Source organism: Sipha flava, unplaced genomic scaffold, assembly GCF_003268045.1.
Source record: "Sipha flava isolate LNK unplaced genomic scaffold, YSA_version1 237_pilon_pilon, whole genome shotgun sequence".
Lineage (NCBI taxonomy): Eukaryota > Metazoa > Arthropoda > Insecta > Hemiptera > Aphididae > Sipha > Sipha flava.
In genome coordinates, this window is record NW_020272879.1 from 1,036,369 (window position 1) to 1,062,422 (window position 26,054).

A 26,054-nucleotide genomic window follows, 5' to 3' on the forward strand; every position below is an offset into this window, starting at 1 on the left:
ACACACACACACACACACACACACACACACACACACACACACACACACAAATCACGATTAATACTATTAATAGAATTTATTATTGAAATAATTTTCGTAAATTAGAACTACACTTCACAAGAAAAACTCAAACATTTTTATATTCTATTTTTATAACATGATATTTGAATGCAGTGATGAACATCGACTTGAGACGTTTTTGATTCCAATAAGATTAAATAGGAAATTATAAAAATTTAATTTGATTAGAGGTCGTAGTAAAATTTGAATATATAGTATACATCCTATTGTTACTAACAGGAAATAACACGTGTGTCTAATATTTAGTTCACATAATATTCAAATAATTCAAATTGAAATGTGAACATGAATGTTTAACATAATACATTAAGTGTATGTTAATAGATAGGAAGTAAAACTAATATTGGAAAATATGCAGATATGCAGGAAAGAAAAAAATTTATATGAACACGGAATATAAGGAAATATTAAAAACCGAGTAAAAAATCATAATTTAGTAATTTGCATTTCAACAAAAAACATAAAAAAGAAAATGCTTGAAATGTATACATAACCAAATTGTATTACCTAATTCTAAAATATATTTATTTAGCTTAATTCATAAACTTAATTAACTATTAAATAAAAACACGCTGTATAAACGTTAAAAAAATCAAATCTAATTATTTAGTAAATTAATAAAAATCTACATATTCTTTCTTTACCATACTACGATTAAAATAAAAATAACAATTCTTATTTTAAATTTAAAATGTAGAGAATTTCAAAAAAAAATTATTTCTACGTCATTGAATAATACGCTACAAGTTACCTAATTGAAAATTAGTAAAAGCTTTAATTAAATGTTTAACAATAAAAATTGCTTTATCAATTCTAGATTAATATTGATACATCACAACTCGCGTTTCCGATATATCGAAGTAAAAAAACAAGGTCTATACTCTCACCACTTTATATAAATTATATATACCTACACAGTATGTATATAAAAATAAAAATAATAAATACATGTCGAGTAATGCTTTTCTGAAAATCCTGAAAGCCGTGAAAACCGGGGAAAAAATCCGTAACGTTAAACGCGACTGCAGTGTTTTAGTTTTTTAGTTTATGCAATATCGTGCGTGGCGTACACTGATGATGAAAATCAAACCTCGCAGACGAATAACACGTAGAAAACTGAAAAAAATCCGAATGTAATGAAACCAGTTGCATCACGTTGCTTTACACACCCCGTTTGGAAATATTTATAAGATATAAAATATTGTATGTACGTATATAAACTACAACATAACTATACGTATTTTAAAAATATTACTACGATTTATTATACGTACAGATGTGTACTGGATGTTATCATAGCAGTACAACAAAACGTAAATGTGATATACGAAAGGGATTTAGATGGGCAAAAGGATATAATAGGCACTAAAGAGACCGTGTTAGCTATATGAACTGTAGAGGGATGGGCGTCAGTAGTTAGAGAAAAAAGTGAAGGCGGAGGACGTTTACGTTAGTATTCATAGACGGACGCGCGCGTTCGTGGTGGTCGTCAGGATGTATGTCACCTGCATACGTAGTGTTACAACGTGTACCAAGTATACTAGAAGCGGTGCTGGCGACACAATAGAAGATGATAATTATTAACGCGTGGGTACGTCAGCAGCGTTTATTATTATTATTATTATTATTATTATTATTAGTATTAGTATTATTATTATTATTAGTATTATCGTTATTATTATCATCGTCACAGGCGAATACTACGGTTCACTGGTGTCATACAAGCCGTACACGAATGCATTAACCGGGACATTTGTACACGGTGTGTGCAGTGGTGACGACGACAACAACAAATACTAGCGATACGCCTGCGTCGCAGTCGTAACGCAGTCATTAAGCGACACATTGTTTCGGTAACGTCACAACGGATTTTGCACAAACGTCCATCGTCGGTAAAAAATACCAATATCCTACAAATATCCGATAAATAATAATAGAAACGAAATGTTTTTTCTTCCCTAGATACGAGCACAGAATAATTATGTGAGGTAAACCGGATGATTGTATGGAAAATAACAACAGAACTAATTTAGATATTTTTTGCAACGCGGGAAAGAGTTGTATGTGCTATCACACATTGTTTTTAACGGATTAATATTTACAAGAATATTTAGTTTTTCATTATCCTTTTTCCAGAGAAGCTACAGATCATTCATTAAACGTCACAAAAACCAATTTAAAAACCCCAATCAATAAGCCTTTTACCATCCTTATTATTATTTATATTGATGCGAATTCTTCTTTTTTTAACTTTAAATAAAATATGTTCTTTGTACTTTTCAAAACTTTAAGCTATGTTAAATAATTTTTCAATAACGTATGTTTCAAGTAGTTATTATTGTAATAAAAATGATGTCATTATCGTATAAACAGTATTATTATATTTGAAAATAAAAGCATAACGTATATTCGAAAATAAAAAATTTTAATAGAAAAATATATAGAAGAGTTCATTTTTTCATAAGATTCTTTAATATTTTATTTATTAAGCCAGGTTCCCACGACTTGTGTATTTGACGAATATTTATAATTGCCGAATATTCGTCTATTTGTACAAATACCCAAATATTCTGTTCCCACTACTTGCATATTGACAAATATTTGTTAATACAAATACTCGTACAAGTAGTCAAAATTATCCCTCCAATAAACTTATAAATTCGTATGTATGAAGTTTGAATTTACTTATACATTTTTCATCATTATGTTGTGGGCAGTTGTACACGATTATACTGTTTTTACATGCATTTCGGTGTTTTTTTTTTTAAATTTTAATCTAGTTGAATAAACTTGTATTATACCATTAACCTTTATAATTTATATTTATTAAAATATAATGGATAGCAATCAACAAAAAAAAAAAAAAAATCATCGTTTGTGGAGCGTTTCTTTGTATGTGTGAAGAATTTTTGAAATTAAAACAAGCTATGTCGTGTTTCTAGAAAACGTGCGGACTACAACGCGTTTTGATCGTCTGGCCACAACAATATTAAATTTAGAACCACGGAAGTTAATACACAAATATTCATCACGTCGTGGGAATGCCCATCTAAATATCAATTGTGTTACAATTATTTTCTTTGACTCGTGTCACTTTTACCGACAATCGGCGGGAACAAGACGAATGACGAATACCGAATGCCAAATAATTGTACAAATATACCATTCCCACTACATGACGAGTATCCACGAATAGCGAATATTCGTCAAATACACGAGTCGTGGAAACCCGGCTTTAGATATTAACTACCTATTTAGAAGTAGAGTATTTGAATATATAAATACATTTAGACATCAACAATTTAATTTTAAGGTCAAACAAAATGTTGTAAGTAAAAATTATTAATGTAAGTGCATACATACACACATAATTAGATGAAAATAAACTCGTTAAAACAAACTATTCGAAGTTATTTGTCTAAAAAAGATAAAACAAATTATAGGGGTCAAAATAGAAGAGGGTGTAAAGAACAGTTTTCCAGTTTCAAACAATTCAACAAACCCACATTCCTTTATTTTTAAACATAAAAATTAAAATTTAGGTATAGTAATATATTGTTAATTATATGTATACGAGTATGTAAAAAAATCACATTTGGTTATACATCAATATAAATCAGGGTTGGTAATATACGTATATAAAACGTTTTTTACTTTATACGTATATAACTTACATGTTCTGTTAACGAAATTTTCTCATAAAAAATTTAAAATATTTCATAGGTACTTCAGATATTGAGTAAGGTTTCTAATTTGTATACATAGTAAAAATATATTAGGTAATATTATAAAAGGTATATTAATATGTTAATACTATGGAACATTTGTATACATATAAAATAAAGATATTTTTTATATTTCCTTTGATATTTCTATTCTTTATTATTTACAAAAAAAAAAAATATATACAATTATTTAAACAAAAATATTAATATAAACAATTAAATTTATTAATTGTTTGTTAATCTAATAATATAAAAATACTAAGTATTATAAATATCACAAGTATAATGATTTTACTACACCTAAATACATCCGCGATAAGATATTGATAATTATTAATAATAGATTAATAACACCACAATTGTCTATTTTAATTAATAGTTTATTTTCTATTTTTAGTTTGAATTATAAATGTATTTTTGTTTAAAAGAGATTTTTTTTTATACGGTATAAAACGTATATATTTTATACGTACGTACAAATAATACGATATGGTATAATTACCGTATACGTTTCAACTCTAATATAAATACCTAATCTATATCTTCTTCTTCACTTTTCTATTTGGGGTCAGCTACTTTTGTCCTAAACCTCCACTCTGTTTACATATAATACATGTTAAAGTATATAATAATAAACAGTTATTTACTCATATCACTTAACATAGGTTAAAAACGGATATTATTACAATAATGATGTATTGCATTGATTGAATCTAGAAATTAAATTCTTTATTATTTAATTTAAAGCATTGCTATAATAACTAAAAATAGCATAATTACACATTTCTGATTTTTTCTGAAATTTGACTTATGTTCTATACATTTTATCGTAAAATATATTAAATTTTAACTAATAGTAAAATTAACACAAATTTTCAATATTTTTTGATTCAAAAGCACCTAAGTTATATTATTTATCCAATAAATTAATTATGTTACAGCAATATCTACCGGTCTTAGTTTAAAGCAAATAAATAAAATAATTAAGTAATGACTTTTGGATGACATTTTATATTTTTGGCGTGTATCGAAAGATATCACGTCATCACTTCAATATTATCATAACAACATAAAAAAATAATATCTAAAATAATTAATTTGTACACACATGTAAATAATCGATAAAATATCAGTATCCAATTGGTTTCGTAGCCAAAAATATCGGTAAGAAAATTTGGCCAATCGGCAAAGTACAACGATTGATAACAGTCATTTGAATCTCTAATACGATAGTTCTTAAACTGTGATACGCATACACCTTGGGGTACTCGAGATTTTTTAAGGTGTACGAGTCTGGCCAACAAACCTTGAAATTTAAATTATTTATATGGAAAAGGTTATTCAAGTTTAACTTATGTTAAAAGTAAATATAGAAACAAATTAAATGTTGAAGATGATTTAAGATTGTATTTAATTAAATTAGAACCCAATAATGATCAACTGTGCTAACAAAAACAAACTCACCCTATTTACTAATTTCTTTGAAAGTAAGCTCTTTTTATTTTTAACATTTTTTGTTAACATACTAGTTTATAATGAAATAAAAATGTAGGTATGTTTTTAATTTTTTTTTACGTTTATTTTAGTTTACTAAGAAGGGGTACCAAAAAAAGCTTATTGATAAAAAGGGGTACAGTGTTTATAAAAGTTTAAGAATCCCTGCTCTAATAGTTACAACTAAAGACAGAATACTACATATTCAATAGCAACGTAAAGTTAGATAGAACAATATTGTAGTCAAATGGATTAAGACTATGTCGGTGTACATTTAGGTCAATAATTTGTATACATTTGTATTTTCCAATAAAATTTCCAAAATTAATATATTTTCCATTTAATAATTACAAGCATGTTTTATACCGCCATCCCTACTATCACCACACACAGGTACGGCTACGGAATATAATCGATCACATGGTCATTTATACGATTTATAGATTCGTCAATCCCATGGCAAAAAACCTCGATAGTACAATAACGTTTCTAGAAATAACTAAACATATGATTGTTCTGAAGTCTATAATAATTATTTTGATAATTATGCGATATTGCTAATAAGGATAATATGTTTAAGAAATAGTGCTGTTTCGTCATCATCTATATATTTTTAAACAAAATAAATAATTCTTAATAATAATATTTTACCTAACTTGTGGCCAAAAACTTGCTAGCAGGCTCCAGTGCTATAGAATAAGAGCAATACCGGGTCAGTTATCGGAACTTATTTGTTACACGTGTAATAAAAATTGAAGGTTAAAATATAGTACGTTTCGTTCAACGACAACGTAAAATATTAATTATTCTATTCCAAAAATTTAATTAACCTTTAACCTTAATTAAATACTTAATAATTTACATACGTTATTAGCTTATATACATGCAATTCTAAATCATTTATTGATATATCAATATAAAACTACAATAAATCAATTTCTTTCGAATTCAACAGTTATTGAAATTATCAAAATTAAAAATAGTTTAGAACTTTGTAAACTTAATTGCAAATAAATTTTCGGTAGGTATATGTGAATGTATATTATAATGGTCGGTATTTATAATATATAAACATAACGGAAAATAAATAAATTAATTAAATATCAATTTGCTTGTAGTTGTTCATATCATTAAACATTTTTATTTCTATTTACATGGAGGTTATGACTAAGAATCATTGTGTAAACGATTTACATAAATGTTAAATGATATACTCATATCTATACTATACATAATTTATAATTGGTCATAAACATTAAAAATGGCAATAAAACAAACAACCCATATTTATTTAATCCTTTTTAAAAAAATTTTAATATTTTCAATTACGAAGTTAAAATTAGAATGTGATACAATATTATGCTGAAAAAACAAATAACAATGAAAAATCTCAAATAACAAACTTAACGTAAATGAATTTCTCGGTAAAAATAAAAAATGAATATAATCAAAATTTAATTCAATGCAATCTTTTAACAGTTTTGTGTTATTTTAAAAATAAAAATAAAAGAAGACCGACTGGGAGGTATTACTTGCAGAAGTGTTGATGATTGCTATTTTGTGAGATTTGTCGAAATAACTAGAAATTGTTTTATGTACACACTTATTATGAGTTTTCATTTAGTTCATTTTCAGTTATTTATATTTGAATACTGACTTTTAAACAAAAAAAAAAAAAAATTGTGTAATTTTTAAATTACGTTAAATAAATGGTATCAGAATACAATAAATATAAGAATTATAATTAAATCAATGAATCCGTCAATTTGAATGATCACACAACAATAAAAAAAAAAAAAATTAAATATATTTACTTAAATGTATTATAATATAAAAATTAGAATTTATAATATCATCCTCATGTGTATTCCCATCCATGTATTTAATTTAGTCAAGTATATAAGTAGGGTTTTCCGTTTTAATTGTACCCGTCATAAGAATAAATGGCTGAATTTTTCAATTCATCGAATTATATAATAGTAGTTTTTATCAAATACAATCATTAACAGAGAAAATCATCCATTAAAGATGAACAAATAGTCGATACACGTAAACATATTCAGTTTTTTCAAATACATACATTCTCTATACAATTTTAATTCAATAACTTTCAAATAGAGTGTTTGCCAATTAATAAATTATTTACACTAACGCCGGCTCATAAATTATCGTCAAGATCTACATTAATATGAAACAAAGATCGCAAGAGAACTATTTACGAGAGCTATTTCTTTCTTAAGAGTAGTAATTATATAGATGAAATATGCGTTAATTGACACGCAAAACCATGCATTCTTCGGGAAAGCAGATACAAGCTTCACCGGTCGACCACCATTAACCAGTAAAATAATCACTACAGCGGTACATATTGAGGACAGGGGCACCCATCCTTATCACTCAGTGTAGCGGACCTAACCTACACCTTTATTAAAACACGTCTGAAGTGGGTTAAAATATTCAGGCGCAGTTTCAAGAGGGAGGGCTAAGGAATTTTATACCTCACATTTAGATGTATTATATATTAAGTAATGTAATGTAAAATAAATACTATATAGGTATATCTTTAAGTGTAAATTAGTTAAAACCAATGAACTTAATGAATTTATTAACTTTTCATATTTTATAATTTTAAAATATATTTTAACTAATATATATATATATATATTTACCATTATTTTTTTTCTTCAGTAAATTCAAATTAGGCCCCCTCCTCATTTCTACAAAATTAGAGTAATGACTATGTTGTAAAACTACAGTTGCATTAAGCAATTCAAATGTGAAATATTGACTGCAATAGTTTCGAACATATAAAATTAAAATAGTTCCGCATCAAATCTTGCTACACCATTTAATTTAAACGTGTGTCACCGATTGAGAAAAAAATTTAAAAGGAATATTTTAAACATTATTAAAATTTGGACATTAAGAATATTTATCTAATAAATGTGTAAACATATCTATCATGTAAGAAGATGTAAATTTGAATTTAATGAAACAAGTAGGTAATAATATATATATATAATATTATGTTATTTAATATTTTTAAAATAATAATATTAGCACACATTGACTGGCGATATTACGAATTTTTTTTTTTGTTGACCATGTCACAAACTAATATTAAAGAAATAGAAGGGATTTTTTAATGCTGATTGAAATTTTATTTTAGATAAAAAGTACATATATATATATATATATATATATACACAAATATATTTAAGTAATTTAAAGCGGTGATTTTTCAATAGCCTATAAGATTATTAAGTACGCCGTTGTAGTCATAAGCATGCTTACATATTTGGTACACATAAGTCACTATGATTTTAATTAAAGACCCAAAATCAGACCAACAGTAGGGAGACGAAAATAAAACCACTATGCGTCATAAATTAATAATCAAAAAATATAAATTAGCGTACGAGGTAAGTCTATTTTTCGCACACATTTAAAAATAAAATCAACAGAATTTATAATACATTAGAATCTTAAAATGATTAGACTACACGCCTATCGAGCAATGGGATTTGGAATAAAATACCATTCAATCTAAGAACAGTGGTACTCAGACGTCCGCCGTCCCATAAATGATGTAGAAAATTCGGATTAGATCGTCAGCGAATAAGTGCAAATGCAGCAGTCATTTTATTGATAAAGAACAATTATGTTGTTAGTGTAGGTAGACAACACGCAGGGCATCAATCGCACTAGGATAAAAACAAACACGACATACCGCGTTAGTCGTAAAATGTAACCTCAATTTAATTACCGACCACCAAGTCCCGTGTAACTTTTCGGGGGTTTTCCCTAACCAAGTGTTTATAAATAAGCCGGCCGGCTTACCACACAATGATCCAGATAATGCCGATAACGTTACACATTAATAAAGATGTTTCGACCGGCACACAAGATAATCAGACCGATCGGACGGAGAAAAAATATATATAATAAAATATTCGGTGGTAACTTAAGAAGTCGATAACGAAAAACGCGCGACGTCACTTACCAGGCGAAGCATAGGGCATGGTGGAGAGCTGCGTCCGGCGGCGACGGCGGCGGACAACGTTGATTGGGGTAAACGTGCTGCTGGCTGTTGGCGCGCAGGTCGTCAGTTTTTCCGAAATGGCGATTTCGGAACGGGAACAGCTATCGGAAGAGAGATGTGTGGGAACGCGTGGGAGCGACGTGACGTTCGGAAGTGCCGTCGATTACGACGACGACGGGGGAACGGTAAGACAACAGCGGCGGGACAACCTCGCGTACATAATACGATATATATATATGAATATAACGTATAATATAATATATAAAATTGTACGACGGTTGAACGGTGCCGGGAGAGTCGATAATAAAATTAAAATTGAAACACGTGAAATTATTCGTACATTAATATAGTACACATACTCACACACATACACATACACACGCACGTACACGCATACACAACAGTAATAGAGAGAAAAAAAAACGAGGAAAATAAGAATCGAAGCGACTGAACACAAACGGACACGTAACACGACACACGGAACTGACGACTGTAAATTAAGTAATGTTGATAATAATAAAACCGAACGGCGGCGGCGCATACACACACAAACGTACGCGCACTATCGGTCGCACACGCACGCACACACAGGCGCGTGGTCGCACGCAGACGCACACTGACGCGCGCGCACGGAGTGGAAGGATAAACGGTCGCGCGATGATGTACGTACGTCGACGACGACCGTGCGATTAGCCGTTTCGTGTTAATGGCAACGACGTCGCCGTCGCGGACGCGGTTCGCTTGTAAAACGATTGCGAAGCGAAAAACGCAACCGCGGTAGGTGCTTTACGTTCGCTGCACCAAGAGAATGGTAACGTACGCGTACGCGACGACGCGACTTGAATTCGATCCACGGCCCAACGGCTCCGGTTTTTCCGAAGAGAACAAAAAAAAAAAAAAATCGAGCGATTTTCCGAAGGGTTATCACGGAAATATTTACTGCGATTTGGATGCGTGCCGATGGTACAGACTTTCCAGTCACCGTTTTTAGAGCTCGTTTAGTCGAATTGACCTGCGCGACGGCCGAACATGTAAATAACATAACTCATTCTTGTACTTTGCGTGACGTGTGAACTAAGCTATTATTAGAGTACGCAATAACTACGGTCTACAACAAGTGTGTGCGCGAAAAACGGTCGAGGATAACCCCCGCACCGGTGCCGGAGGACCCGTCGGAAACGTTTTTTCCGGATGAATTGGTTTCGTTTCGACGGACCGAAATAGAACAACAAAACGTGATAACGACCAGTTGCCGCCACCACGAGTCAAGCCACACATCCCTCTTCCACCACCCAACCGTAACCAACGATCGACGTCCGCGCGCGAAACGCGGCTATAAAACGGTTATATTTAGATAAAACAATTACTACAACAATAATATTGAAATAACACAAATACAATCATGACCGTTTTTGTTATCCTGGTTCTCCGACATACGTTCTAAATGCGTTTTCGAAGCCCTCGATATTATCATTTACTGTTTATTGATGAGTCGGCATTCATATAAGTAGGAATCCGAAAAAAAAACAGCGTTCACTCGATCGCGTGCCATCACCACGATATTATTATTATTCGTAATCGAATTTCAAATAATCGACAAAAGTGTGCGGAAAAAAATCTCGGAGTTAAAAACATGGATTAATGTTTCATATTGTTTTTGTAATTAAAACATTATACCAATGAAAATTAAAATAAATAAAACGTTTTATGTGTCATTCCATGAGACAAATTATTAAAATTAAAATTAAATTGTTAATACGTACACAGAACCGTTGAATGGTACGTGACAAAAATAACAGGGATTATGATATCTAATTATAATAATGTAATTTAAATTATTTTTACATCATACTACTGATCTGTTTCATTTGTATTATAAATGCATTTAAATTTATAATTAATTAACAAAAAATAGGTTATTCAATAAATATGTTTCAAAATCTAATATTATGCTCAACACATTTTCAATTTAACTATTTATTCATATGTATGAATGAATTATTATATTATGTATTTCATATAACATTAATAAAATAGTAAAACGTTTTCTTGCATTCATTGTAATTTATTGTATACTTATAAGAAAAAAATTACATTTATTTAAATATATAGTTGATTATAACAATACTACATAAAAATTATGTTAATTTGATCATTATGGAAATCGAGTATTGAAAAAATATGTTATTGAATGAACATATTAATGTAAAATGCTGCTGATTAAATTGCAAGAAATTAACACCATTATAGAATACCTATATGATATGTATATTTATTAAATATTCTTTTGAAAAATCTGAAATATATTGTAATGTATGTACATTGTACACAGATAGCAGGTCGATTTAGTAATAAATTATTAAGTCAAGTTTAAAGTAAAACATCTAAACAAGAATGAACAACGAACTATCTAACAAAGTTATGTTGAAGTTTTAAATATATTTCAAGTATTTAGGTACATTACGTTTTTAAATCGGAGGTGACGATTTATTTCAATTTAGGTTCTTTATTTGAACATGAAAATCTAGTCTATGTAGCGTTGGACATATTTTTCGGTGTATTTACCCAGCCGTTTTATGACATATAATAGAGAATATAATGTATAGTAATAATAATTTTGAAAATATGATTTAAAATTCTGTACTTACATGATTATTGAAGTTAATGAATTTTATTTATTATTAAGTATTACTAATAAGTTATTAATTAATTATCACACATTTTTACCATTAACGATTTTTTAAATGAATTGAATTGCTCGATAAAAAAAAATAATAAATATTTTCATTAAAAATAAATTATAACTGTTCACAACGACTAGTTTGTTGTAAATAATAATTTTCTTTTGGATACAGTATGAAAAAATAGTTTTGTCTTTCTGAATACTGATATATTAAAATTAAATATTTTTGAAGCTTACGAGGATTAAAATCATGCCAGCGCCCAGCATGTTATAAAACAAAGTATAAAATGACAAGCCATCGGTACATTAAAAGGTAACTTTGAGGACGTTGAAACTTAATCTGACATTTGTATGAGGCAACATTCAAAGTCAAAGTATACTATAAAGTGTATACAGATACTAGTTTTCCACGGAGCAAAACTAAAGTTATCCTGCCATTTACCCTCTTGTCAAAGTATTAAGTCTTTACATTTTTAAATATTTTAAATTCAAATTTTCAAGGGTTAAATAATGCACACAAATGCAATGTGTTTTAATAATTTATAATCAATGTAATTTTGAAACTTGTGATTAATTCATAAACATCATCTGAGATTTCTTAGTTAAAATATTACTAATAATTTTGCATTCAGTTCAAATTTGAAATTTCAGCTGACTGATTATTTTGAATTGCATTAACTTTTCTAATTTTACGTAAAAACAATATTCTTGTAAAATGATTTGTATTATTGTCAGTGGCGAACCCAAGGTGGTGGACTATCCATTATATTATAGATATCTGTGTCAATAACCTACCATATCATAATAATTGCAACCACAGTGAAAGATAAAATATATGTATATCACATTGATACGTCGTATATTTTCATCTGTAGGTTTTCTATGAGGTCAACTGACTGGCGATAGCCGATAATAATATTATATATTAAATAAATATCAGCGATAAGACTGGCGGTGTATGTATAGTGATGTACTGCGATACTTGCTACTACAATATACGTTATAAAAACCTAAATTATTTCACATTCTTGTTGTTTTCCCTGTTACATAATGTGAAGCGAAACGAACATTCTCATCACTCAAGAGAATTAAAAACTATTTAAGGAACACTACTTCTGGAAATAGATTGAATGGTTTGGCTAATCATTAATATTCACCTAGAAGTCCCAATTACAGTGGAAGAAGTTATAAATATATTAAATTAAGAAAACCGGCGCTTGGATTTTACACTATAAATAATATTACTAAATAATGCATTTACCATAACTTAAATGGCATAATAATAATAATTAATTGAAATAACAATATTGCAAATATAAATTTAAAAATTTAAATAATATGTATTCATAAATTAAATAGTATAATTTAATTTATCAAGTAATGAAATCTATTTATAATGTATATACTCAGGAAAAAAACAGGAAAACAGTAGATAAATAAATTGTTTCCCTGGACCTCCCCCCTTGAAATTAATCCTGGTTGCATTACCGATTATTGTTGATAAAATTTCTGTAAGAATGAGAACTATAATTTCAAAATATTTGTTACGTACTTACAACTAAGCTAATTAAACAATACCTCAAGTTAGAGGTCCTCAACTGATGGGATTATTAGACATTTATAAACATTAAATATAATAGAATTTATAAATCAATATTTTCAAAACAATACCAAGACCATATGAAAATTGGTAAGAGGTCAAATATAATAATATTTTATTGTGAAAACGACAAATTTAATATCTTAAGAACAGACAGAAGTACAATTTTTTAACTTTTCCGGTATATACTGAAGTGGTGGATACAAGTCTTATAAACCTATCAAGCTTATGTAGACTTTCAACGATTTAACTTTACCCTTTCATTATATTGCAAGTGTTCCTTTTTTTTTCTATACTCTTAATATAACCGATATATGTATGTAGTTGATAATGTATGTAGTTTGGGGAAAAGGTCAAGAAGTTCAATAGAAACACAATTTTCGAGTTGTGACAATTATTCTATTAGTAATAGTTTATTAAACACTTAAAAATTATAAAATAAAATTCATAACAAAAACGGCCGAATAGGTAATTCTCGGTAAGTATATATATTTAATTGTTTACGACAAATGTAACTCAATTATTGCCATATACCTAGTATGTGAATACAATTGGATACCAATAAATATATATATTTCATAATCCGTATGTGTATATTGCAATCTTTAAATTACTAAAATTATATATAATATTATATTTATTGGTTTAACTATGTCATTATGATAATATTTTTAGTAATTGTTTGGTAAAAGGCGAACACCCGTACCAATAACTTTAATAATTGTAGGATACCAACAAAACGTAGTTGTATTCAACTACGTTGTATTAAAAAATAATGCATTTTTAATACCTCATAACAATAAGTTTTCGATCCATAGGAATTTTACTTCATGAGTATGATAAGTGTATTTTTTATTATCAGTAACGAGTAAAAATGAAATTCAAAACAACAATTCGAAATTAATTTTTTTACAGCCATACAATAGAAAACATGATGCTACATTTCAAAAATGACAATGCATTAATTAAAATTTTAAAAAGTAATAATATCCTTCCTTGTATGTTTATATAGATATTTAATAATACATGAACTATATGGAATATATTTGTATTTTAAATTATCGTTGACTAACTATATTGTTTTTTGTTTTTTTTCTATTGATAGTTTGAGAAGGGTATTTTTTAAATTTTTATTTGTTTCCACGAAACCCATCGAAGAATTATTATTATTCGTGTACCAACGAATGCAAGCCTACACAATAAGATCATTATTGGTTATCAATTCATCGTAAACTGCAATTCTTCCTATACGGACTTTTAAAATTAATAACTTATGTTTTAAAAGTTAAGAAATTATTTTTATAATAAAGGATAAATAGTGATTTTTTTTGACACATGACTAAAGAAAACACTAACCTCTAAATTGGATTATTAAAATTTCATCATGAGATGAAGTATGAAAACCATTAGTCTCCATCGTTGTCATCGTCGACGCGTGAAGACACTCGCCTCTAAATGCACTTGTCGACGCAACATTATTTAAGCTGCCAACCATTGTCGCCCAGTCAAGATTCAAGAAACAGTAAATGTATCACCCATGATTTAGGTTTTAGATGCAATTTATTGTGGTGCATAAACACCCTTAAATGTATTTATATATACTAAGTAAAAAATACTTTTCCTCAAAATAATATCAAGCAGAAAATAAATAAAAATGTTTTTTTTAGTATATATTTCAAAGTTAGTCACTGCAACCATTAATGTATTTATTTTTCAGTTTAAAAAATTTCACGTTTCGTTAAAAAAATGTCTTTTGGTTCGTATATAATTCAGGTAAAATTGTTTAAATATATAAACATTATTTTAATTAAAAGGATTTTTCGTATACATTAAGAAAAACGATTAGTTTCAGACTATAATAAACAAGAAAAAAAAGTATCAAGAAAGTAAAATATTACAAAAATAAAAGTCTGCAAAAGGAATTTTCAGTGAAAGATGACAAAGGTATATGATGTGTAGTTATTGCGATGCAGTGTATTGGAAAAAAGAGCTGTCGAAAAATATCTATACACTATTGTCATAACGCAAACATGTTATTGATGTCTCAAATTTTCAAAATATTTTAGCACAATATCCAACAAATGAAAATAAAATAAAATTGGTACTTCTATTATACTTTTTTGAAGTCAGAGGCGTATACAAAGGGGGAATGCAGGGGTCAGATCCCCCCCATGGGACTTTTTAAAATTGTATAAAATAGTGTTCTTAATGTAAGGAAATTATATGGAAACAAAAAAATATTGCAAGGATTTATTGTAAATTATTATTTTGACATATTCATTTTATATATATATATTTTAATATTTATTATTTAAATGTGCATTTACTTAGGTTTAGGAATTTTTCTTCCATAATAATTTGTTTGCAACTGATCCTCCCCCCCATACAAAAGTTATTTATACGCCACTGTTTGAAGTATATTTTTACTACTTTTCTTTTGCTTATTACATTAACAACGTATTTTTATATTTTTCAATACATAATCATTTATAGAGAGGTATGTATGTAATTTCCAAAATATACAACGTTGTATAAATTATAATTTATATTGCATATTTGTAATAAATACGATAAGAAGAACAAATTAATCCTAAATTAACCTAAGGTTGATGATATGTTTATTAAATTTATTTCAATAGTTAGAATTCAGAATATTTTATTATTATATAATAATATTGTTTTAAATAAACGTTTATAAGATTCATACAATAACATTTCATCGACTTTTTAAAACTCCTTTTTCTATAAGTTTTTATTTCTAAAAATTCATTTTAATAACTATTTTCTGTTCTATTCTGTTAAATAATTTTTACTAATAATAACACAATAATAAATTACATATTTTATTATAAAAATTTTTTACTACCTACTGAAAAAGTCATTTTTGCTTTTATTCGAGAATTACAAGTAAAAAAAAAAAAAAAATACTACAATATTCGTTTAAGTAAAAAATTCATTCATAATTATATTGCCAAATAAATAACCAAAACATTAGTTTGGAATTAAATTATTACAAACAATCACAAAGGAGTTAATATTTAAAACTACTACACGTTACAAAGAAATTATTACTGTACTGTAATCTACGAAAAGGACATTAGAAAATAATTCACACCAATATACATCTTCACGACATAAATACTACAATAAAAGCTGCAATAGATGTATAAACACTATTCTTCGTTACATTAACGCATAGAACGGTTAAGTAAAATACAAAGACTATTTTTGGAAACATCAAATAATTTAAAATAGTAGTCGAGTAGGGCTAGAATAAATCTGATTATATACTTAATTTTTAATTTGCTATAAGTATAAATGAAACAACATTTTACCATAGCGAAATACCAATAAATATCCCTGTCCCCTCCTTATCACTAATAGTGCATATGTTCAAACATTTAATTTTTTTCGTTCAATTACGGCCTACATTTTTCAGTTGTTTTTTAAACGTAATATGAAAAAAATAATATTCCAGCGTTATTTAAGATTAAATTTAAAAGCAAAATTATTTTTTTCCAGTTGGACATTTTGAAATGTGAACATGGCGTTCAATTGGTCAACCGGTATTAATTGTTATAATTGTTTTGGATGTTCATTAGTAACCATTCAATTTGATATTATGCAAGTGCAATTTCCGCCCAACGCATACGAGTCTTGAATAAATAATACTAGGTATGATAAGTTATATTTTTTGGCGAATACCGGATGTCCGTTTGGGTATTGGATATTATATGTATTATAATGTTGCGGCTTATGAATTGAATAGTACACTAATGATACTATAACATTAAAATATATTCAAATTTCAGTAATTGGATACGGAGTATTGGAAGTAGTGTATTCGGCAGAATAATAATAATTGGCCAGTGCTCAAATTATATTGTATCGTTCAGAGTGATTTTACAGATTACGATTACATTTATAAACTAAACTATACTATACTCATGTATATAATAAAACTTTTACAAATACCCCCGGGCATATTATAAGCCTATAAGTTTTATTCATACATAATCTTGAATTTATTTCATTATTGAACATATAATTTAAAATCAAGTGATAATACAATGACTCATGTGTGCTAGTCGTCGATTATAAAATACAAAATCAATGTGAATATATAAGCCTGGCATAATAAGAAATTATCAACTTTAGATGACATATATTTTGTGTTATACACTTATCACTGCGCCACTCCGGCCAAATAATTTATAAAAAATATATAAATAATAGAATGATTAAATGACTAAATGGAAACCCAGTACTAACAAAGCAGAACTAGGGATGGCCCTAGTTACAATTAGCCCTAGTAACAAAGATAATAATTGATTCCTAGTGTATAAGAAAATTTTTACCTCGTTATTCTTTATTTTTGTACAACCAATCATAGCCCCCCCGACATTTTTCTAGAATTTACGTTCCTATGACTAAAATAAATAGGTCATCTTTTATATTAATTTTTATGTTGAATATAGAAACAAAACTCTAATATATTTAATAAACTGTATGGTTTTAAGTATTAACACACACATACAGTAAACTAATAGTTTTATTTAGAAATAAATTGTATGTACCATGTATGTATAGTAGTTAATATTTTATATAGTGTATGAGGTATGTACATAGGTATATAAGAATAAGATATTATGGAGACAATCATCCTTTGTTTAGAAAATGGAAACGATTTAATATTTAAGCATGATTCACACTAATCAGACACGTACCGTCAGACACCGTGCCAGACCGTTCCAGAAAATATTTTAATATTTGTTTAAATACAGCAATTCACATTTAAACGTTTCCGTTCCGTTCATACACGTAGCGAAGCAACAGAGTCCGTCCGTCATTCCGCGCGAAAATGTTTTGTCGGGACGGCGCGTGTCTGATCCGGTCTGAACAGGTCTGTATGATAAGTGTGAATGAACAACCGGCATGAAATTATAATACCCGTCTGCTGTCATTCACTGTAAAATTATTTGTAGTTACATACTTTTGAAGTTCGTAAATATTATACAAACTTTTCATTTTTTTCACTTTTTTATATTTTTCACACGTGATGAATTTAGAGTTAGTAATTGAACTCGTTAGAGACCAAGAATGTTTCTATGCATTGTCACAAAAATGTTTAAACATATTTCAAACTTAAAATATAAAAAATGGGAAAAGAGGGACACTTGTGTAGCACTTTACGATGTTGTAGCGAAAATGTAGGTATGGGAATAATAATAATTATAGTTTATTTGAACGGTACGGTACGGTGTTGTCGGTACGTGTCTGAATAGTATGAATTGACCATGTCTGTAACCGTACCGTACGTACGGTGTCTGTCGGTACGTGTCTGACTAGTGTGAATCATACTTTAACCGCAACACCCAAAATAGAATAGCTTTCAGAATAGGAAATCCATTATCGCGACTGTACAATAGATTTGTAATCTAATTTATTTCCAGAATCATTTGGTTACCAACAACCGATGTGATCAAACACAGTCGTTATAATATATCTTAACCTTCCTCTGTATTTATAGCTGTGATCAGCCCAAACGGTTTCTAAAATTGTTCTGGCGCCACTGATATATATATATATATATATAAATAAAAGTCTTGGAGAAAATAATGAGAAGTCTTGAACAACCAAGTACTGAACTCAATTGTAATTTAAAAGTGTTGTTATTCACTTTGGATACTTCAAATTAGTGAATAATTGACCGTAGACATTTTTACCAGTTGCTAATCTATTCTTTTAGTTTGTCTTCTTAGCAACACTTTATCCTGTCAATATTTTTCGATCAGTGTTTTGTACCATACTAATGTTTAGTTATAATATATATTTCTTCATCACTTTAAATGAAATAGAAATTAAATGAAACAAAATGAAAATGACGTTGAAATATCTGGCTTTAGGAAATGTATAGCAATTTTTGGAATATTTGTGACATATTAATATAAAATGTAGATAATTATTTTTAGGTACTCGAACGAGATCAATATAAAATTACTTCTATATTAAGTATCAATTTCAGAAAATTCAAAGAATTTTTAGATAACAGTTATCATGGAACCAGTGGCGGCGGATAGTTTTTTCTACTCGAATAACCGATTTCACGGATCGTCCACCAAAATAATTTACACTACATCATTTTAAACGGCCACGAATGATTCCACGAATTCATTGCCTATGTATGTGAATGTTTATATTTATAATTTATAAGCTATATATTTCTGTACTTTACAATTCATATTATTACTATATCGTGTTCAATGTATGGTTATTTTATCATATAAATTATTTTCTTGGTTTTCTTTTTTCAAAGATCACTTTTATTTGTTCATGAATCACGTGATTCATGAAAGGATAACCTCCTCGCGCCGCCACTGCATGGAATAATAAAATAATTAAGGCAACATTTACTTATGTTAAAGAATTTAATATGTATGCGCAGAGTGTAATCGAATTAGAACATTATTCAGTTTGCTAAAAAAGAGAAATGAGCAATGTCAATAAAAACAAAATGGTTTATTTCCTACAGTTGTATATAAACATTATAAACATTACACACACACACACACACACACACACACATACATATACGTATATATACAAATACCGAGTCTTTAGTATTGTAATAAAGGAAAGTAAATAAATGTAGGTATATGGAATAATAATGAAATCGTACGTCATTTATCATAGAGAAGAAGTCAACGGACACGACTGCGATGATGTGCGGTGGAACAGGGTAAGTAATGTGTTTTTGCTTTTCATTCGAACGGTTCTTAAACAAAAAAGAAATATGACTGTCTACAAAGGTTTTGTTTCTTCTCGCTACTACTGTTTCTAAATAATAGTAATAATAATAATAATAATAATCGTAATGGAAAAACACATTTCTGGCTTATACACATACGTATACGCGAGCTTTTAAAGGAAAAAGAGACATAACCTTTGCACTAGTAGATTAAATAACTACAAAAACAGAGAACGGAAATATTACTAATGTCGTGGGAACACGCGAAGAGCATAACTACTACATTAAACGGATGTACGGAGAAAGGGGTTCAAAGGTCTGTTCCGGTAGGTGGTGGTGGCGGTGGCTGCGCGAGCTATTTAGGTTTAAAGTTTCAATGTGAAATTCTTTTATATCATCAGTGTGTGTGTGTGTGTGTGTCCGACGGGTAATTCTTCAGTTCAACGTTAATTTTTAATTCGGACGATAACGTCACTTGACGCTAGACATATTGCAAAGGGAATTGATTGTAACGTGTGTAAAACGCACGTGTACTTTGCAGAATCCTTAAAATAAATATTTACATGTGTGTGTATGCGTGTATTCCTACAGATGGAATAAACTAAATAATATTATAAACTGGTGATATGCGACCATATACATAGTTATACATTTGTATAACTACTCGTAATATAAATATAAATATGCGCATGTATACGATATACACACGAAACCATTAAAACCATAATACTCGAATAATAAATTCACGACTGGCGCGTGTGTCTCGTAGGGCTGGCCCCGTTTTCTACAGTTTAGGACTCTATTACTGAGAGAATTAAATTTACCTTCGAATATTATGATCCATAGTTCCAACAATATACCCGACGGTATGTACATGGCATACTTATGTAGGTACATGAATATATGTTATTGAATCTGATTATGTTCAAACGAACCATGTAACGACCTATCCAAAACAACCCATCGGGATGAAATTTTTATGAGGAAAAAAATGTATGCTCTCTAGTGTAACCGGACGTGTGCACTATTTAAACTTTTTGTCAGAAACACCTTATATGTTAATAGATATTAATGATTTCAAACAAATCAATTGTTAATAATATTAAAATATAAATAATAAAAAAACTAATTTAAAATTAAAAATTATTAAATAGTTAATACTCATGAATTAATATGTAAATAAATAGTTTATGTATAGAAATAAATGATTAATTAAAATTTAAACTGGAGTATTAATATATTTTTAATGTATGACCGGTTTCGAATTAAAAATTCATCGTCATGTACAAACAAAGTCAATAAATTCACGACTAAATATGAAAAAATGAGTCACGATTTTATTATTTCATATTCAGTCGCGATTTTATTGACTTTGTTTATACCTGGCGATGAATTTTTAATTTGAAACCGGTCGTACTTTACAAATATAATAATCAGGGCTCGGAAGTTCTAGCAAATACATATTTTTCTTGGTTCATTCTAAAACATTCAAAGTAAGATACAAATATGTTTCACGCTACTCGGATATCATACACAAATTTTAATTTAGTTGTTTTTTGCATATTTACGGGTTTTATTGCTATTTTGCTAATTTAGGGTTTATAATGCTATTTTCTAGTATATTTTCACATAAAACAGGAAATAATCACATTTTGTTGATAATTATTGTATTTACTTGGTTATATTTTTAATAATATTTGAATTATTAGAAATAAATAGAACTCATCAAATATTATTTTATGTTTTCATTGATAATTTGATGTATTAATAGTTAGTGACGTCATTGTTATTCCCTTATTATATCATTGCATTAGATTATCAAACATTTTAATAATTCAGGATAATTTCCAAGGTAAATATATAAAATAATTTAATAATAAGTACATTTTTACAAATACATTTAAGTAATTTACATTTTTGTTTACAGTTTATAACTCAACCAGTGCAGACTGTGTCTACGAACTCAAAAATTTGTAAAATTACATTTAATTTTTTTGTAATAAATTTATAATTTTTTCAAGTTAAAAGCATATTTTTTGATTTTTCGTGCTATTTATAGCGCATATTAAAGAGTTTTTAAGTGCATATTTAAGGGCTAAAAAGTAACATTTTTAGTGATACAACTTCCGAGCCCTGATATCAATACTCCAAACTAAGCTTTTACTTATTTACATCTATATATAAACTATATGTTAATTTATCGATACATTATACTATGAATACCAAATAACACGGTGCATAATTTGCTAAACAAAAGTTCGATACGTTTCAACTAGAAATCAATAGCGTATTTAGGATAATTTTTCATGGGGGCGGGGGGAATAAAATCTGTACATTTGATTTTGACATATTAACGTCAAAATATTCACTATCCTAAAAACATAAAATATTTTAATCAGTACAAAATTCAATCAACTGAATTAACCATAAACCATAATATATAATAAAAATAAACTATTAGCACAGAATATTGGTTATTGATTATAACTGTATACGTATAGACTTTTTCTTTGTTATCTATGATTTTAACACAGAACATGGTATTAATGTTAGCATTGATTATAAATACTAGTATCAATGGTGTTAGACATTTTTTCTATTGTAAATACACATTTGGGTTCCATATTCGGTGAGAAAGCATGATGAGCGAATTGTCATAATAATGGAATTTAACTAAAAATTTCAACTTCCGCAAAACGGCAAAGAAAAAAACCTCGAGAAAGGGAAATGCCCATTTAAATGCCCCACACAAATACGGAACTGCTAAAAATGATTATTAATCATCCAACATTTATATTATATAATATACGTGTAATATTGGTTTTGTCAGTGGGCCATTTCAATTTTTAATTAACATTATTTTTCATCAAATATCACGAACAGATTTAAAATAAATCAAGTTTTTTCAAAGAAAAATTTGTTTAACGTAGGATTACTAAAAATCACATTGGTGTAATAAGATTAATTCGAAAAATTAAACTTAACTTAAACTAGAGTTAAAGCCTAAGTATTATTTGTTGGTGCAATACTTAAGTTGAATAAGAAAGAAAATGATGATGAGTGAAATAAAACAAACAATTAAATTACGAACAAATTAAACAAGTTGAAGAATAATAAACCTTACGATAAAAATAAATAAAAGAATATTTTTAAAAACTTTAAAGATTAGAAGATCTTATAAAATACACAACAACGAGTGCTTATATCAAATATTGACTTTTATTGCCGCCTGCTGGCATTTACCGTAAGACAATAGTATTGAATTATTTCAATTTCTTACTGAAATCTATAGTTCAGGAATGAATTATATTTAGAAATATCGTACTCACTGAAATGGAAAAAAATCATAACATTCACTTTCCTTTCGATACAAATCGCTATTGGCTATTACTTATAATATACATACACATATTTTACAATCATTAGAAAGATAATTAAGAATTTTCTATAATCAACAGTATTACATATTGTTTATATCAAGTTTAGTTTAGAAATGGATATTTTACTTAATGTCTTTAAAATTGATATATTGAACAGTCAGCAGAATAAAATGTTTTTATGATGAATATTTTCAAAACGTAATACATTTTATAGTATCTATTAATGTAATCTAATTAAGTAATTGGAGATAAAATAAATCTTAAGTACAGAGTATTTAATTGTAAAATGTATAAAATTACAACGATAGGTTTAAAGATTTTAAATATTTACTTGAGACTAAATTTATAATATGCAAGTTGCAAGATAAATTGTAATTTCTAATCATGACTATAATAAATCATTATAATTAGTAACACTCATAGTAATCGTTCATGTACAATATTTTTCAAGTTTTTAGTCATTTCGAATGTTGGATATCGAATAATTGAAAACAATAATCGTTATTTTATATTCAATTGGTTTGATGTAATTTTTTTTATAATAAAAGCAAACTACACAAAAAAAAAAAATGTATACGATATTTTTAAATAAGTCTTTTAGCATCCAATGTAGTTAATAAAACGGTAGAAAAAGATGGAAAAGGTTATTAGAATATTTCTTACACCCTGATTTTAAATTATTTACGTTTTTTAATTATAATTTAACGTTTAATATAAATTAATGTAATGTTATTATAATATAGGCATAGAAGCTCAAGAGGACTCCTATCTACCATATTCCTCCATGTCAATATACATACTGACATTTTGGTTTCATAACGAATTATGTAATTTTTTAGAGGTGTATTCATATAAGTTTTTATGGTACTAATTACTTTAATAACATATTACTTATCGTTTGATTTACGTTATTCTGAAATTGTTTGGAGTGTTTTGAGGAAATAATGTAATTACCAATTACTTTCATGTTAAATAATTTTTTGAGGTTATTATACTCGTATGAATTATTATGTAAATTTAATTATTTTGTATAATGGGTGCTATGGGATTATATGATATTCCTTCGGTTAAATTTAAAATTTGTTAATTATTACATTAATTTATAATTATTTCAATACTGTACTAACTTACCATTTGCTGATTATTATATTTTTAAGCTTTTTATATGGATAGAAAAATTGATTAATTTACAGTGAAAAATAAACTATGTCAATGAAGGTAAAGTGAGTAACAACTTTTAATTTAGATATCTAGAAATTAACCTTATCAAAAAAGTTATAGTTTATGTGCATAGATTTATTAAATCAATCTAAGTAAAGTGTCAATAATGAATTTGGAATATTGTTATCAACACTTATAGTTTATACTAATTTATAACCATTATTATATGTCGAGATTCTTGTTTTATAAATTGTTCCTATTAAAAAATAAAAATAAATTGAAAATATTTTTTCCGGAACAAAAATAGAATCCACAAAAATTAAATCATATTCAATTAGGCTTTTTAAATAGGCAAACAATTATACATGAAGTTGCTCATGTGGTGTCTCAACAGGTTTAGAGGTAAAATCATAAATTCAAATATTATAATTAATCGCAATGTTTAATAATTTCCAAAAAGTACTCGTAAGTACTAAGATATATTATTCAAAGGGTACATTGAAATAAAATAATATAGTTTTATACAAGTCTGTAAAAAGAAATATGCAGATTAGAGATTGTGACCAAGTTCCGTGCGGAAGGAAGAAATCTAATAGTTTTTGTAGGAAAATGGAAGTATGGGGGATATATGTGTACTGATTAGTATAGAAGCTCGACTTAGTGCGTACATTTATTTGTTTCCATCGAAATCGCATGACCCAGGAACTCGATGAAATTCGCTTGTTATATTTGATGGTTTTAAATTATGATGAAGACGAGTAGATTTATGAGTCGGCTTTGACTTGAAGAAAATCCAGAAAAGAACGACGAGAAAGAATGATATTTTATCTTGGTGTCGGACAAAAAGTAGAGTGTAAAATGACTAACCAGTTTTCAATTCGGCTATAGGTAATTGACAAAACCAAATCGAAATAATAGTTATGTAATAGCTCGTAGTTATGAAAATTATTGTGAAAAATATTCATAAGATAACCGACGATAATTTTTTTTCCTCGTTGTATCATAAATTTATACTGGGTTTGGCGAGTTTAAAATGAAATGATACAGATCGGTGTTTACGTATTACATTTGTGAATGAATCAAATGATTCGACTTAGTTGATACGTTATCAAACAACAGCCTTAAATAAATGGACGCAAC

General features: G+C 27.9%; 1 protein-coding gene across 7 annotated transcripts in view; it reads right to left on the bottom strand.

The window, feature by feature from the left end:
* Positions 1–26,054, bottom strand: part of LOC112683962 (CUGBP Elav-like family member 1-A) — a 69,227-nt gene that overhangs the window by 31,703 nt on the left and 11,470 nt on the right. Inside the window, exon 1 of one of the 7 annotated variants that reach the window (XM_025555233.1) lies at positions 9,304–9,908. The exons of the other annotated variants lie outside the window; for them this stretch is intronic. Coding sequence (XP_025411018.1) covers positions 9,304–9,322 — 19 coding nt within the window. The 5' untranslated portion in view covers positions 9,323–9,908. Of the gene's footprint in view, positions 1–9,303; positions 9,909–26,054 lie in introns of those variants that run through there. 7 annotated transcript variants of the gene reach the window in all.